Source organism: Phialemonium atrogriseum, assembly GCF_030411735.1.
Source record: "Phialemonium atrogriseum strain 8032-3 unplaced genomic scaffold QBC33scaffold_7, whole genome shotgun sequence".
In the NCBI taxonomy this organism is placed as follows: domain Eukaryota; kingdom Fungi; phylum Ascomycota; class Sordariomycetes; order Cephalothecales; family Cephalothecaceae; genus Phialemonium; species Phialemonium atrogriseum.
Window position 1 is genome coordinate 591112 of NW_026848144.1, and position 14875 is coordinate 605986.

Here is a 14875-nt window from a genome sequence, read left to right on the forward strand (position 1 = left end):
TGTCATGCGGCATTAAATGCAGATTAGAGAGGTGAGAGGTTAATAAATCAACAAACTGTGCCACCTAGATAGATCGTCGAGAGCATATGTGTTGCTTCGTTGCCACTTAAACCATGAGATATTCTAAAGGCAGTAAAATTTCCAAATCAATAGGTGTTCTAGGAGCCGTTAAGAAGTCAACTTAGCAAAGACTGTCTAGACTCAAAGTTGGTAGTTGAGAGCTTAGAGCAAATATCACCATGTCACATGTATGTATATTCCAATGCACTCGGAATGTGAGACTCGGTGAATCACCAAAAGCATATTCTAATCCATAAAGACAGGATATATGTATGTTCTGTAGGCTGTTAGATGAACGCCTATTTCTTTTGAGACACCAACGAGTTATCCCGTCTTCCTACCCGCTCCCAGTCCTGATAAGATAGATAATGAAAAGTTCAAGCATATACAAGAAGGTCCCATAGGGCCATCCATGTTGGGGAATGACAGTTGTTGTAGCATCCAAACCATGATGTGGAAACCCTTGGCAATGATAAGCACACAAATATGCACAACATGTGCAAGCATGCACGCGTAACAAAGTCAGGCAGCGCAGAGCTATGCCTGACACACCTGGCCAAATTTACCAAGTGAAAGCCTCCTCAACGAAGTCGATGGCGCCCTGGTACTGCCTGTTCCGGACTGCTCTCCGGACCTCATCACTGAGGGCACCAGGGCCACACACTGAGACCCCTAGGGCTCCAACCTGGTTCTCCATCTCTATGCCCAGGAGAGTGTCGATGTTGGGCCGGCCGGGGAACATCTGGACCGTGGCACTAGGGCTGTGGATCTCCTTCGTTGACCGTGGCCGGCTGACGAAGAGCATAATCCTCAGCACCTCACGGCGCCTCTCCATGGACAGGACCTCGGTCATCCAGGGCCGGATCCACTCGAGGTGCTCAGGGCTCTGGATGATCCAAACAAGGACCACCTTGCGCACAGCCACGGTCCCGTTGCTGTATCCGACAACGAGATCGCGAATGTGGGGTACTGCTTGTGTAATGCCCACACCTCCTGCAAAGAGCATCACCGTTCCGTATGAGCCCATTCCGTGCAGGCCCCCATACGGCCCCTCGACCAAACATGTGGTAACCATCCTTCCATCCTTGCTTGCTGCTGCCTTCTCGTACAGTGTGCCGGTGAAGCCTGTGCGAGCCCGGATGATGAAGGACATGCTGGTCTTCTTCATGGCAAGCACATCCTGTCGGTCCATGGGCAGCTTCTCGCTGTCTGGCTGCTCTGCCTCGTGGGTCCAGGCCACAGAGAAGGGGTGTGATTGCCAGTAGCTGATGCTCGGCATGTACAGGTATGCATGCTGGCCAGGGCGGAGAGACCAGGGGCGAGCCATTGTCACTGTCACCCGGCAAGCCTTGCCTGGAAGGGCCTCCACCAGTGTCCTAGTGCTGCCAGAGCCTAGCTGGTAGTAACCCACACGCAGAAGGCGAGCAAGGCGGTCCAGTGCCCAGAGGATGACCACAGCATACATGTACTTGATCTGAGGGAACTTCTTCAGGTCCAGGTGGTACCAGACACCAACCACTCCAAGAATGGCAAGAGCAATGTGAGCCAATTTGAAGGATTCATAGAAGGCATGTCTCAAGACACTCATTGACTGGATCCCGATGGCGATAAAAGCACAAGTCGCCTACCAAAGAATTAGTGCTCTGCGTGGACCGAAGGTGGAGGAGGGGGGCCATGAACTTACAATAAAACCATACAGCATGTATGGGACTGTGGTGGCGGTTGTGAAAGCAGCACCCCATCCCTTCTTGGAGGCATTGCTGGCAAGGAAGGCAAGTGTGTGGGTGACAGACTCCAGGATGACAATACGCCCGAACCACCGATGGAGGAGGTTGAAGGTGTCGAAGGAGATACCCAGCAGCTGGATCAGTGGGTTGTTTCTGCCAGCCATAATGAAGAGAGGGATCATGTTGACAACGGCGAGAACGCCGCTCCGATTCCTAAGCAAGGCAAGAGCCTCGGTCTGGGAGCCGGAAAAGGGTATGTCAATGACACAGAAGGCGACGTTGGTGGCGAAGTAGCCGATCAGAAAGACGGATTGCAGCCTCGTAGGGAGTGTTCCGACATTGACTGCAGAGCTGAGTTGGAACTCGCGGTTGTGGCGCTTGCTGAAGAGTGGAGCGTAGAGGATGTTCTTCTTCAACCATGACAGCTTTGCCGACGGCGCGGCAAAATAACGTTGTGTCTCGTTGTTCAGACCTGCCACATGGCGGACAAACTTCAACACGCCATTGCTGACTCTCCAGATGATGAGGGCAGCGGAGATGCAAGCAAGTGTGTAGAAGAGATAGTTTGAGAGGAGCAGATTCTGCAGATTCGGGTCGATGCCTCCAGTTCCAGGAATGGCCTCCCCTTTCCCTCCTTGCTTGCCAGAAGCACCTCCTCCAGTCGCTGGTGGTCCAGTAGCTGACATGGCGGCTGTTGCACTGAGTATCGCAGTGACTATAGCGACGGCGGAAATATTTCCACCTATGTCCTGTCCCGTGGATTCCCCCGTTAACCAATCGTACGGTATAACCCGTCAGTGATCTTGTGTGTCTGGTAGTACGAGAGGTTGTGAATATCGGCTCCCAAAGTTCAAGAGATGTAATGGGGTTAGTTTGTTGCGGTAGTGCGCTGTATCATTCCAATCCCAGTTGAAAAAAGAAGGTTTCAAACACCGATCCCCTCGAAAATCTCGAGTCCAGCACGGGGTGGTCGAGGGTAGGATGTTGTGATGCGAAGAGAATGACCTTGTTATGTATCGGGTGGTCGAGGCCTTGGTATCGAAGGGCGATCCTTATTTTGGTGCTTGGCACGGATATCGCGAGGTCTCGATGATCGTATCCTCTTCGTGGCAGTGTCTAAACTCGCCTAACAAGTGAGAGATGATGTTTCTATGAGAAACAGGTCGGCCAGCGGCGTGTAGAAAGAATATAATGCCAGTGTCGCCAGGACCAGTCGGGTCGCAGAATGGCAGACGGCTGGGTTCGGTCGTGAAAAGGGAGTAATAACTGGGTTGCCTAAGCAAGCCCGGACGGAATGAGCTGAAGAAAAGGAACTGTCTTAAAGAGAGGGACACCGGTTCCAAGTATGATGCAGAGAGTATCCTTTGGGAAAGTCGGACACTCCAAGCAACTAACAAGTGATCGGGAGGTGACGAGAAAAGTGATGAAGGCGGAAAGTGTGCTCGCTATTGGAGCGGTGGCATAATCTTGCATATATTGGGAGGATGCCAGATAGATGGGGAGTGGCCCGTCACCCCCTGCCTCGATCGCCCTGGGCTTAACAGTGGGGCAGCAATACGAAATACCCACACTCTCGGAGCTTGACCTACAATACGGTGTCTTCTGTCTACCTAAACTACCTAAGGCAAGTCTAGACTCTGGAGCGTTGCAAACTCTGGCTTGTGGGTTCTTAGAGTCTGGAACAGTAACCTACTCCGTACGTGGAGAGAGGCGAATAACAGCCTGACTCGCCTCAAAACCTACGCATACTTTGGACCCTCGGAGAAAGTTATTGCGGATTCCTACCTAGTTGACCCTTCGGGTACCTTTAGGTAGAGGCTGGCCAAACTCAAAATCGGGCGCGATTCAATGGTTGTCTCCACCGCCTCCGTCATCACTTGCTGGAACGATTCATTCATTCCCTGTTCCCTGAAAAGATTTCTCATTCTCATCGGCTCCCCTTGCTTTAGTTGGCGTGGTCCCTGAATCGCGTGCCCTTGCTGGTACGTACCTGCGTTGGGCCGAGTGCGGGAAGCATGCAACCAAGTCCAACCATGCTTCTGTCCAACCGCATCAGCGAATGGGCGGCCGCAGATTGGTTTTCTTGACTCGGTCGCCACTGTGGAAGCCCTGGCTATTTCCAATCAATCTGTCCCTACAGATATGAAACAAGCCACAACCAGGGGTCAGAGCTCCCAGTCCGACACATCTAAGCCAATCATCTCTGCCCCACCCTCCCCAGCCTTTCCTAAAAGGGGGATCCAAGGGCGAAAGGGAGCGATCAACAGGACCCCAGCCCTTCTCGAGCGCGAACTTGTGCCAAAATCGACAAGAAACCCGATCGGAGACTGATGAAAATGTACTATGCTAGAACCAGGAAAATGTTCTCCAAGAGGTTTGGATACGCCCAATGTTTCTCTTGGCACTCTGCAACAACAACTGAATCCTGGGGCTCGTTGGAGAATCACCCGTTTCCTGTCAAGCCGGCATCTTCTGTCACATATCCATTCTTCCATACCAGTTCACGGAGTGAGGTGGTGTTTTGAACTTGTGACTGATGACGACGGGAATTTTGGCCAATACCAATGACCAGCCACCTAGCCACGGGGCATTCTGACGACGCTGCGCTGCTTATCACGGGCGCAGGTCACTCCAGCGGTGGCTACCAATCCGCACTCACACATGAAGTGACCGAGATATGATTATGGACGTCCGGCGAGGGTGCTGAACGGCTGAATCACGGTATCACAGACAGGCACTCGCTTCTTCATTGACCCAATGGAACCCTATCTGGGACACTGCTGTGATTCTGCGAGATTCGATAGCCCCGGGATCTGCGAGGATCACGTTGCCAACCTGCTTTATCCCATCCTGAAACAGAGCCTCCATATAGCCCTACGCCTTCTCAGACACGCAGCTCTTCGGGCGAAACCCACCCTCTCCGGGAAATTGCATCGTTGTGGCTTTTCCACCAGGATCGGTGCCGGTGCCCGAACTCACAGGTTCTCGGTACGATTCACATCTAAGCTTCTGGATTTGCGCGCGCCAGAAGTTGTTTTCCTGGGGAGGTGGAACGGGCGGGAATAAGGGCTGGAGGGCAACCCCCTTGGTGTAAATCCGCCGCGGCTGTTATCTTGGTGTTTCTTGGATGATGAATGCCACCATACCAGGGGTAAGACTCTCGCATTACTGGTATAGGTAGTAGTTGTAGGATCCGTACGGTCATCAAATCTACAAAGCCAAGCCTTGGCTCTATCGTTTACCCGGCGCCATTCTATCTACGGCATATACGGATTACCTGACTTCCCAATTTCCCCAGAGTCATCTAATAATTCTTGCATTCGCCTCTGGGTCTAGAACCTCTACAGACCCAGGTCTCTCTACACATATCTAGCTTGCCCCCCCTTTCTCATGGTTGAACATCGGGTAATTCCGTCCGAGGATTTCCCCCAAAAAGACCGCAAGCGCCAAGCGATCACGGACATCCTGTTCCACCTTCTCTCCGCCATCTCCTCACCTGCGTCACGATCGGCCGAACCTGACTTGTATAGTTCGGGTGCAATCAGATCGAGTGTGGGTGGTATTCGTTGCAGCGGGCGGGGGATTGGCAGGGCAGGTCTCGGAGAGTTTTCTCGAAAATCATGTAACACGGGCTTTGAAGTGAAGCTCTCTGCATCTGTAGGAACCCTGGCTGCTTCTGAGCGAGTTCCATGTTCTATTCTCGTCTCCTCTTTCCTACACCTACAATAATCCACACATGCGCACGTATTCCATGACTCCACAGCGATCATCCAAGCCCCATGTTTCCTGTAGAGGTTATGCAACCAGGCCGCCAGCCGTTATCGAGGTAATACTATTGGCAACCCAACAACTACTCCAAACAGCTGTAACCCTTCCTCTCCCCACGTCCAGACAATGCCCTCGTAACCCTAAACGCCCCACGTACTACGTACACCCACAGCCCGTCACAGGCCAAGCTCGTCGCCGCTCGACCCGTCGCAGTCGAAATACGCGTTGGCTATCGTCCTGAGCGGCTGGCGACTCTGCAGCGAGCCCCGTTTCCGCCTCCGCTTGGTGGGGGCATGCCACTCCACAGCCCTGTGGGCCGGTCGGTTCTCCTTGCCGCCCAGCTGGTACCCCTGCTCGTGGTGGTGGTGGTCGTCGTCGTCCCAGAGCTCGTCTGCGTTGCTGTCCGGTACCGCGGCGTCCCCCGCCGCCCGCGGGCTCTCCTCTGCGCTCTTCCGTTTCGCCTGTGGCCTACTGCGACGACGTGATGGTATCTCCTCGCTAACCTTCTCCACCACCCCCACCTCCATGAGGCAGCTCGTGCCGCCGATGCGCGTTTCGATCCCAGGAGCCCGGGTTTCCGCCCTCTCCCCTGAAGCGGGATGAGTATCGCCCTCCCGCCGCCTAGTCGAGTCCTCTCTCCTCCTGCGGGCGTGACCTCGCGATCGTGCCCCGGGGTCATCTGCAGGCGACGGGGGCGGTGCCCTGCGCAACCTCGTCGACGCTGCCAGGACGGCGGGGCTGGTGGTGACCCACTCGCTGATACCTTCGTCCCACCTGAACCCCGCGAACGCGGTGCCCCGGCCCGGCGTCTGCCGCGGCCTGTCCCTGTCCCTGCTCGGGGGCCGGTCGTCTCGGCCAGCCTCTAGACCCTCGGCGAAGGCGAGGTCGCGCAGGTCGCCGGTCTGGTCCGCGAGTAGGAACGCCGCGTCCCGGCGCAAGCTCCCGAGCTGGCCGTCGCGGACTGTCCCCAGGCGGTCGCACAGCCTGGTCAGGTAGGCGCTCGCCGGCGCCGTGGTCCCCCGCCCGCAGCATTGCGCTATGGAGCACATCAGAGCCAGTGTCGCCTCGTACCGCTGCCCCCATTGGCAGCTCCCGGGGCCGTCGTCCCAGCAGTTTTGCAGCATTGTCCGGTATCTGTTGCCACGTCGCTGACCGGACTCGGTCGATTCTAGTGTAGAGTCGAGAAAGAATGCGGCAAGAAGCAAAAGGTATGTGCTGGGTCGGATTCCGCCACTTCTCGACCCGATCGTAGTTAAGCAGACTCGAATGATGTACTCAACTCTCCTGTTGATAGTCCTGATTCGGTCTTTGGATGATATCGTTGGGTACTGAACCAAAGTCTGTTGTCCTAAGAGGGCCGTTGTCACTAGTGCTGTTAACGCACCTATCAATGTTTGCTGGGCTGCTCCCACGGCTTCTTCCGGAGAAGCCTTCTTGCGCCCTCTTGATAACATGTGGCTGCAAAGTGCATGGATCGATGTGATGATGAAAGTAATGGTGTCCTGGCTTGTGCTCTTCCCTGCAATGTCCCTCACCGTCGACGACCATATCGTGCCAAAGTCTCGCGTCAGGATCCATTCCCGCGGCAGCAGCTGATGGCTCAACAGGTTGGACATATTCCTCGCTCGGAACGCTCCCGCCCACGCCTTCCGTGAGGACGGCAGGAAGATCTCGAGAGGCATTGTCTCCCTAGATTTGGCGAACCAATCGTCCGGTCCAGATGGTTTCTCGTACTGCCGAGAGACAATGGCCTCGATGAGTTCCCCGCGGTCGGTGAATGATGGCGATTCATTGCACAGCCGCGCGAGCATGACCGAGAACTCGAGCTCGATGAGCCCCTCGGAGATGGCGTCTTTGACGACCTTGATCCCGTGCGCACGAGCTACGTCGGAAAGGTGCTTCCAGCCACAGTTTCCGACGCCGAGTGACTCCAGGTCTGAGTAGATCTCGAAAGACACCTCGGCGCCATCGAGTGTCGACCTTGTGCCGTTGGCCTCGGCATCCACCTGCCTCCATAACTCAAGCCCCACGACGTACTCCGGGACCTTGCGGAGGCACATCGCCACGAGTGACTTGGAGGTGCCCCGCCCGGGCTTCTGCGTCGTTGTGGCCCTGAGCAATGCATCCAGCGCCCGGAAGATGGACTCGTACAAGAAGAACCTGGAAGGGGCGGTCGTCTTTCGGAGGGTGGCTAGCTCGAGTTCGAAGACGCAACGATTCGCACAGCACTCTTGCACGTGGTGACACTTCCCTACTCTCGAGACCATTGCGTCTTCCTGGGGCCAAAAGCTGTGGATGACAGGCGAGGACATGAGATGCCCTCTTGCTCGTTTAAGCACTGGCGTGGGTAATACTATCCCTTCCCTGGACGGTTCCTCGTGCCTGGCCTTTGATTCTTTGGCCTTCTCACCCGGGCAATCCCGAGCCGAGCCACGGTGGCTCGTCGCCTTCGATGTCTTCAGAGAATACGTATAGCGAGCCTTTTTCCGTGCCTGGAAAGAGTCACGATCTGAGCTGGAGCGCTTGCCACTTGCCTCGCTCACTGCTTCTTGAGCCCTAGACTGCGCAAGGTTTTGATCCGGGCAGAACGACCTCTGCCAGTCAACTTCTTTCCTCAGCGCAGCGACATGCGTCAAAAGTGGCCGAAGCAGCCTGTGGCACCGTGTTGCCGTCCACTGTTGGCACAAGCCATTCGCCGGGCCGGAGACCTTGGAGGTCCATTTTTCCATTGCTAGCAATGCCAAATAACCGGATAGTTGCAAAATAATCAAAATAACCTGTAGTCCAGTGCGGATTGGTGAAGCGAGTTTCTCTTATGCTGATGATGCCATGACACTCCGAGTCTTAGGCCGGGCCTTGTTGTCCTCCCCCAACTCCTAATTCGAAGCTGTATGCAATTAAAGACCAAAAATGGAGGGGACGGGGCATAAACTATGAGACTCAGTAGCGTAGCAAATGGGTGTAAAGGTGCGTAATTGATGATGTTCTGCGATATCCAACCTGTGATCATTGGTAGAAAGTAAACAAAGGGATTGCTGTCTGTTTATGGAGCCTGGGTTGTCTCGGCACTCATTCCGCAACATAGGTACCTAAGGTACTTCTTTGGTGGGTAAATTTTACCAGGGATCTGAGTACTGCCGCTAGATTAGGTAGAATATTTTCAACCAATCAGATTATCTGAAATTTGACTGTAGCAGTGTGTGGCTAAAATACTCCGTGCACCTCCTGCTAGTCGCTGAGTGTCAGAGCGGGTTGAACCAATAAGATGACCGGATTTTAAGTCTAACAACCAATGAGATGGGCGGGCGGACTCCCAGGTTAGGAGCCAATAGGAGCCCAGTTAATTATTTCCTGAAGGCCTGTACATGACAGGAAGTAAAACTTTGCCTCGCAACGTAACTGCGTGCGAAGGATTCGATAGCCCTCCTAATGCAAAAATGGTGTAGCCCACAGTGTCCAACTATTCCGCTTCCTTTATCACCTTCTCTATAGTGTCCTCGCCTCGGCCAAGATGCGGTGACCCACCGGATGTCGAGCCAGCGTGCTGCGGAGGAGGTCCTTGTCGAAGTTGAGGAAGAGGGCGGTCCTGAGGGTATCCTTGACTTCTTGGCAATGATCGCTCTATGCATTATCGCCAATTTGGTGCTTGGTGTACCGGATGGCTGACGATGAATTGTTTGTGATTTCAGGTACCAGGGCTACAACAAGGGTTGCGCCTACCTGTATCGGCTCAGAAATCTGTCGATTTCTCTGGTTTCGAATGTGAGGTCGCGCCGAGCGCGGTGGTTGGCTTTATCCCGGATATATGCGTTGCTGTGAGAGAGGTGATTGTCAATGGTGATAGCAACAAAAACGGCAATAGCGATGGTCAGCGACGGCAATAGCGATAGACAGCAAGAGCAAGAGCAATAGACAGTAGCAGCAAGAGCAATAGGTAGCAAGAGCAAGAGCAATACGGATCCGCAGACAGTAACAGCAATAGCGATAGACGGCAATAGCAAGAGCAATCGATAGTAATAGCAAGAGTACTAGGTAGGTACCTAGGCAGCAAGAGCAACGACAATAGCGACAGATAGCGACAGCAATTACTACTGGAGACGCCCTCACTGTCCAAGTTGTCTCCACGGAAGACTTTGCCAGCATCGACAAGGAGAGATCTGCTCACCGACGAAAGTTCAGATTCAGACTGTACCTAGTCGGGTCTAAGGCCATGATCATCACAATCCCGACCGGCCCGCATGAGCATCCCCACCTCTCCATCAACTCGGAAATTGAGTACCAAATCACCCAAATGGGTTTAAGAGCCAATTGGAAAGCAATGGGCGCTACAACCTTTGGAGCATAGGGTGGAGATGTTGGAGAAGGAGATTCGACTGGTTGTCCAAAGTCTGAACGCCCAGGAGCTCTAGACTGGCCAACACTTAGTCATTGAAGCCGGATATTCAGAGGAGGGCCGCGAGATGGTGGTTTCGGGCATCAGACCACTAGGTCATCCCAACACTGCAACTGTACGCAGCAGACGTCTGAGAAACTCTACTTTAAATGCCAGCTCTCTCTCTCTCTCTCTCTCTTTTGAGGTTGATAGTGTATTGCACGGAAATGGGGAAGGGGCTAATGGCAGCGGTCGGCCCAGACACCCTCGGTCGGCGCCGCTCAAAAAGGGCGCTAGCCAATTTCTCGGCTTAGTGTGGAAATTTTCTCCCGTTTGCCGGGTGAGAAGAAAAAGAAAATAAAACAAAACAAAAATTGACAAACGAAAAGACATGCGACAGCGGCTCTCAATTCCCATCTTCTAAGTGCTGTTCCGTTTAGTTCCTCAGTTCGTACCTCTCTACTGGTGCAATTGGCCCTCTTCTTCTTGCCCATTGTATGATTTATTCCCTTTCCTCCTTGTAATTACGTCACAGAGGAAAGTCGTGATAAGACGCCAGGTTACCAGCTGTCTCTACTTTTGCTCTCGTTCTGCCCTAAGTTCTACTCAATCTAGAGAACTTAACCGACACAATGGCCGACGCTACGAAAGATAGCTCGTCACCTATAGGTACGAAAAAACACTGTCTCGTCCCCAATCGGAAGCCAGCTGACGATGAATCATCCAGCTTCGCAAGCTGCAGAGGCCCAGGTTCCGACATCCGGAGCCCCGGAGGCTGTTGTGACGGCTCAGGAGAGTGCCGACCAGGCCAACGAAGGTATAGCAGTACATGTTCGACACCATCGACCGCAGCTGACCACTTCTAGACGCCATCTTCAACATCACTGTTGTTCTTCCTCACGACCCCAAGAAACTACAGGTCCTGGTGGGTAGCTCAGATCCCGAATTCGATTCACCGTTGCTTAGCCCCTTTAGGTCTCTCCGCAAGAGCAGGTCCACGAGGTGCGACAATCCATTATAGAACATCCAACTGCCCTCGAATACTCCTGTTTCCACCTCGAACATAAGGGGGAGCGCATCAACGATTTCGTCCAGATCTCCGAAGTCAACGAGCTCGGTCCCGACTCTGAAGTACACCTGGTGGAGGATCCTTACACAGAGAAAGAGGCTAGAATCCACCTGGTTAGAATCCGGGAGCTCATTGGGGCTGCTGGGGATCGGACAGACACCGTCCAGGGGATCCTCGCTGGCGTGTCCCTCTTCGACCATGTTGCGCCTCCGTCCGAGGAGTCTGGCGAGGCCACTGCCATCAAGGAGTACGATTTCAACACTCCAGCTTCCCTGGCAACACTTCTCCCGCCTCAGAGTGACCCGGCCCCGAAAACCGTCAAGGCTATCTCGCTGTCCTCGTGGAACCCGCCGCCCGCCCACCTGAGGCAGAAGGGCCACCTCTTGTACCTCATTGTCACGACAAATGAGGGGGAGCAGTACCAGATCACGGCCCACGTCGGGGGTTTCTATGTGAACAAATCCTCCAACAGCAAATTCGACCCCTTCCCCCGGGCCGCACCGAAAGGCCACTCGGCCCACTCCCTGCTCGCCCTGATTAAGGAGATATCGCCCTCTTTTGACTCTTCCTTTACCCAGCTCCAGGAGTACAGCAACCGAAGGGACCCCCTGGCCACTTTTCAAATTGGGAACTCGATCCCGTCAGCTCCTTGGCTCGTACCATCTTCTGCGTCGCCCATCTGCTCACACACCCCGGATATTACCCGCACGCAAGAGGCCTTCTTGTATGGCGGCGTGGAGAACACGGACACTCTGAGGGACTGGAACGAGGAGTTCCAGTCTGCGAGGGAACTCCCTAGGGATACAGTGCAGGATCGAGTCTTCAGGGAGCGCCTCATCTCCAAGCTCTTCGCCGACTACAACGACGCTGCCGCTCGCGGAGCTGCGCTGGTTGCGCGTGGAGAGATCGCGCCCCTCAACCCAACCGAGGGTAAGGACGCCCAGATATTCGTCTACAACAATGTCTTCTTCTCTTTCGGCGCAGACGGTGTTGGCACCTTCACTTCCGAGGGCGGGGATGAGGCAGCGCGTGTTGCCACAGGCAAGGATGTGCTGGGTGTCAAGCTGGTAAACCAGCTCGACATCGACGGCCTCTACACCCCGGGCACTGTGGTTGTCGACTACCTCGGCAAGCGTATTGTTGGTCAAAGCATTGTGCCGGGCATCTTCAAACAGCCCGAACCCGGCGAGAATCAGATCCAGTACGGCGCCGTCGACGGCAAAGAGGTGGTCGCAGCAGAGGACAAGTTCGTGCCAGTCTTTGAGAAGCTGTCTCAGGCTCTCAGGGTCAAGAAGCATACTGTTTGGGACAAGGACGGCAAGGAGTTCGACCTCGTGTCCAGTGTCGAGATGAAGGGGCTCCTGGGAACCGACGGCCGAAAATACGTGTTGGATCTGTATCGCATTACGCCCCTGGATATTGCTTGGCTGGAGGACGATGAGCACCAGGGCCTTGAGTACCCGCATCGCATGACCGTCCTCCGCCCCGAACTGGTCGAATCGCTCGGGAAACAGAAGGCGCGGGAGTACGTCAACGCGGAACTTGTAAAGCGTGGGCTCCTGAAGGACAAGTCAGCAGACACGGAGTCGAAAGAGGAGGGCAAGGATGAGCAGGGCGATGGAGATAAGACGCAGCCGGCCGAGTCGGAAACTTCCAAGAGCCCTGAAGAGGACGAGGAGGTGAAGGAGGAGGCGACGGAAGCGACGGCGAAAGAGGATGACAAGATCGATATGGCGAATTTCAAGTTCGCTCTCAATCCAGACGTCTTCAGTGGCCAACTTCCACAGACCGACGCCGAGAAGGAGGCTATGGCCAAGGACGAGCAAGACGTCCGAGACGCCTGTAAATACCTCCGCGATGTCGTCATCCCTGGCTTCTTGAACGATCTTAAGGAGTCCGACATCAGCTTCCCAATGGACGGCCGATCGCTTACCCGCATCCTGCACAGACGCGGCATCAACATGCGATATATCGGCAAACTCGCAGAATTGAGCGAAGGTACCCGTCTGCAATGCCTGAGGGAGGTCTGCGTCCGAGAGATGGTAGTCCGGGCTTTCAAGCACGTCTCGGCTAAGTATCTTAGATACCTGCCGTTGCCCCTGACCTCGGCGTGTATCGCCCACCTCCTAAACTGCCTGCTGGGCTCCGGCTTGAATCCCAAGCCCGTTGCCGACATTGAAGAGTCGTTGAAGGTTCTCTATGACGATGCGGACTTGGCCTTTGAGAAGGTTACCCCAGCGAGCCTCCGAGAGGCCATCCAGGACGAGGCTGCTCGCCGGTACCGGTACGCTCTAGAAGAGGGCTGGCACAACCAGACCAAGCATCTACAGCTGCTCCGGGAAGTCTGCCTGAAGTTGGGCATTCAGCTCCAATCCAAGAACTTTGCTTTCGGGCCGGAGACGGACGCGAATGCTGAGAAGCCCTCAGCCGATAAGGCCGCCGTCAACGGACAGGCCAATGGCGAAGGGAAGAAGAAGAAGAAGAAGAACGCACGAGACGGATCCCCGGCTTCTATTGCATCTTCCACCACCGCCCCGCATACCTTCACCCCCGACGATATCGTCAACGTCGTGCCGATTGTCAAAGATTCCTCCCCGCGTAGCACTCTCTCCGAGGAAGCCCTGGAGGCCGGACGCATCTCCATCTACAACGGCCAGAAGCAGCTGGGCCAGGAACTGCTCTTGGAGTCTCTCTCCCTGCACGAGCAGATCTACGGCCTTCTCCATCCAGAGGTAGCACAGGTCTACCATACCCTCTCGCAGATCTACTACCAGCTTGACGAGAAGGAGGCGGCCGTAGATCTCGCCCGCAAGGCCGTCATTGTGTCGGAGCGAACCATGGGCATCGACTCGGCGGAGACTGTGTTGGACTACCTCAACCTCAGCCTGTTCCTCCACCAGCTGGGCGACAGCAAGGGCGCCTTGGTATACGCCAAGCACGCTCTCGACCTGTGGAAGGTCATATACGGCCCGGACCACCCGGACACGATCACGACCATCAACAACGCCGCCGTCATGCTACAGCACCTCAAGCAGTACCACGAGTCGCGGCGGTGGTTCGAGGAGTCCCTGCGCATCTGCGAGCAGGTCTTCGGCAAGCAGTCGGTCAACTCGGCCACGCTGCTGTTCCAGCTCGCGCAGGCGCTCGCGCTCGACAACGACTCCAAGGGCGCCGTCAACCGGATGCGCGAGAGCTACAACATCTTCCTGGCCGCCCTGGGGCCCGAGGACAAGAACACGAGGGAGGCCGAGAGCTGGCTCGAGCAGCTGACCCAGAACGCCGTGTCCATCGCCAAGCACGCCAAGGACGTCCAGGCCCGCCGCCTCCGCGCCGGCATCCGCTTCACGCCCCGCGACGTCAGCCTCGGCACCCCCTCCAGCTCCGCGGCCGGCATCACGGCCGGCTCCGGCGCTCCGGCGCCGTCGCAGGGCACCATCGACAGCCGGAGCATCGACGAGCTCATCAGGTTCATCGAGGGCACCGACAAGAAGAAGAAGAGCAGCAGCGGCGCCGGCGCCGGCAAGAAGCGACCGGGCCGTGGCAACCCCAAGCGACGGGGAGGTGCCAGTGCCAGTACCGGGACTGTCAACACCACTGCTTGACGAGCCGGGCTACCATCCGTCAATCCATCGATCAATCTATCCACTCATCCACTAGACACCATCTGGGATATCTCGTCTCGAAACATCATAAACAACAACAAATAGGGGAAAAAATGGGCGGGAAACCAATCTCATTATAAGGACGGAAAGGGGGCCGTGTGTGTAAAAACAACCATTCCAAGGCACGGGTTTTAGAAAAACGGTTGCATAAAATCATTCGACCTGGAGTTTTCTGTCTGGATTTATTTGTCTTTTCAATAACCACTGTAATTGTATC

The 14875-nt window shown here is 55.1% G+C and overlaps 3 protein-coding genes across 3 annotated transcripts; 1 reads left to right on the plus strand and 2 right to left on the minus strand.

Annotated features, from left to right (window-relative positions):
• Window positions 1-178: 178 nt before the first annotated feature.
• On the minus strand, window positions 179-2825 carry QBC33DRAFT_346722 (ferric reductase like transmembrane component-domain-containing protein). Its single transcript, XM_060423799.1, has 2 exons — window positions 1745-2825; window positions 179-1684 (listed from the first exon to the last, which is right to left on the minus strand). The coding sequence occupies exons 1-2, from the start codon at window positions 2471-2473 to the stop codon at window positions 623-625; spliced, it is 1791 nt and encodes a 596-aa protein (XP_060285415.1). The 5' UTR covers window positions 2474-2825; the 3' UTR covers window positions 179-622.
• Window positions 2826-5367: 2542 nt separating this feature from the next.
• QBC33DRAFT_532593 (uncharacterized protein) lies at window positions 5368-8586 on the minus strand. Its single transcript, XM_060427388.1, has one exon. It carries the CDS (start codon window positions 8282-8284, stop codon window positions 5732-5734), a length of 2553 nt encoding a protein of 850 aa, XP_060285416.1. The 5' UTR covers window positions 8285-8586; the 3' UTR covers window positions 5368-5731.
• Window positions 8587-10452: 1866 nt separating this feature from the next.
• QBC33DRAFT_346780 (clustered mitochondria-domain-containing protein) lies at window positions 10453-14811 on the plus strand. Its single transcript, XM_060423800.1, has 4 exons — window positions 10453-10596; window positions 10655-10744; window positions 10794-10852; window positions 10903-14811. The coding sequence occupies exons 1-4, from the start codon at window positions 10560-10562 to the stop codon at window positions 14596-14598; spliced, it is 3882 nt and encodes a 1293-aa protein (XP_060285417.1). The 5' UTR covers window positions 10453-10559; the 3' UTR covers window positions 14599-14811.
• The last annotated feature ends 64 nt before the right edge of the window (window positions 14812-14875 follow it).

What these genes read in the sequence shown, in the direction of transcription:
- QBC33DRAFT_346722 (XM_060423799.1), bottom strand. Translation starts at nt 2,473, where the DNA reads ATGTCAGCTACTGGACCACCAGCGACTGGAGGAGGTGCTTCTGGCAAG. An exon ending in ACATGCTGTATGGTTTTATT is followed by an intron (nt 1,685 to 1,744) that starts GTAAGTTCATGG and finishes ATTCTTTGGTAG; the next exon opens with GCGACTTGTGCTTTTATCGC.
- QBC33DRAFT_532593 (XM_060427388.1), bottom strand. Translation starts at nt 8,284, where the DNA reads ATGGAAAAATGGACCTCCAAGGTCTCCGGCCCGGCGAATGGCTTGTGC.
- QBC33DRAFT_346780 (XM_060423800.1), top strand. Translation starts at nt 10,560, where the DNA reads ATGGCCGACGCTACGAAAGATAGCTCGTCACCTATAG. An exon ending in AGATAGCTCGTCACCTATAG is followed by an intron (nt 10,597 to 10,654) that starts GTACGAAAAAAC and finishes TGAATCATCCAG; the next exon opens with CTTCGCAAGCTGCAGAGGCC. An exon ending in TGCCGACCAGGCCAACGAAG is followed by an intron (nt 10,745 to 10,793) that starts GTATAGCAGTAC and finishes GACCACTTCTAG; the next exon opens with ACGCCATCTTCAACATCACT.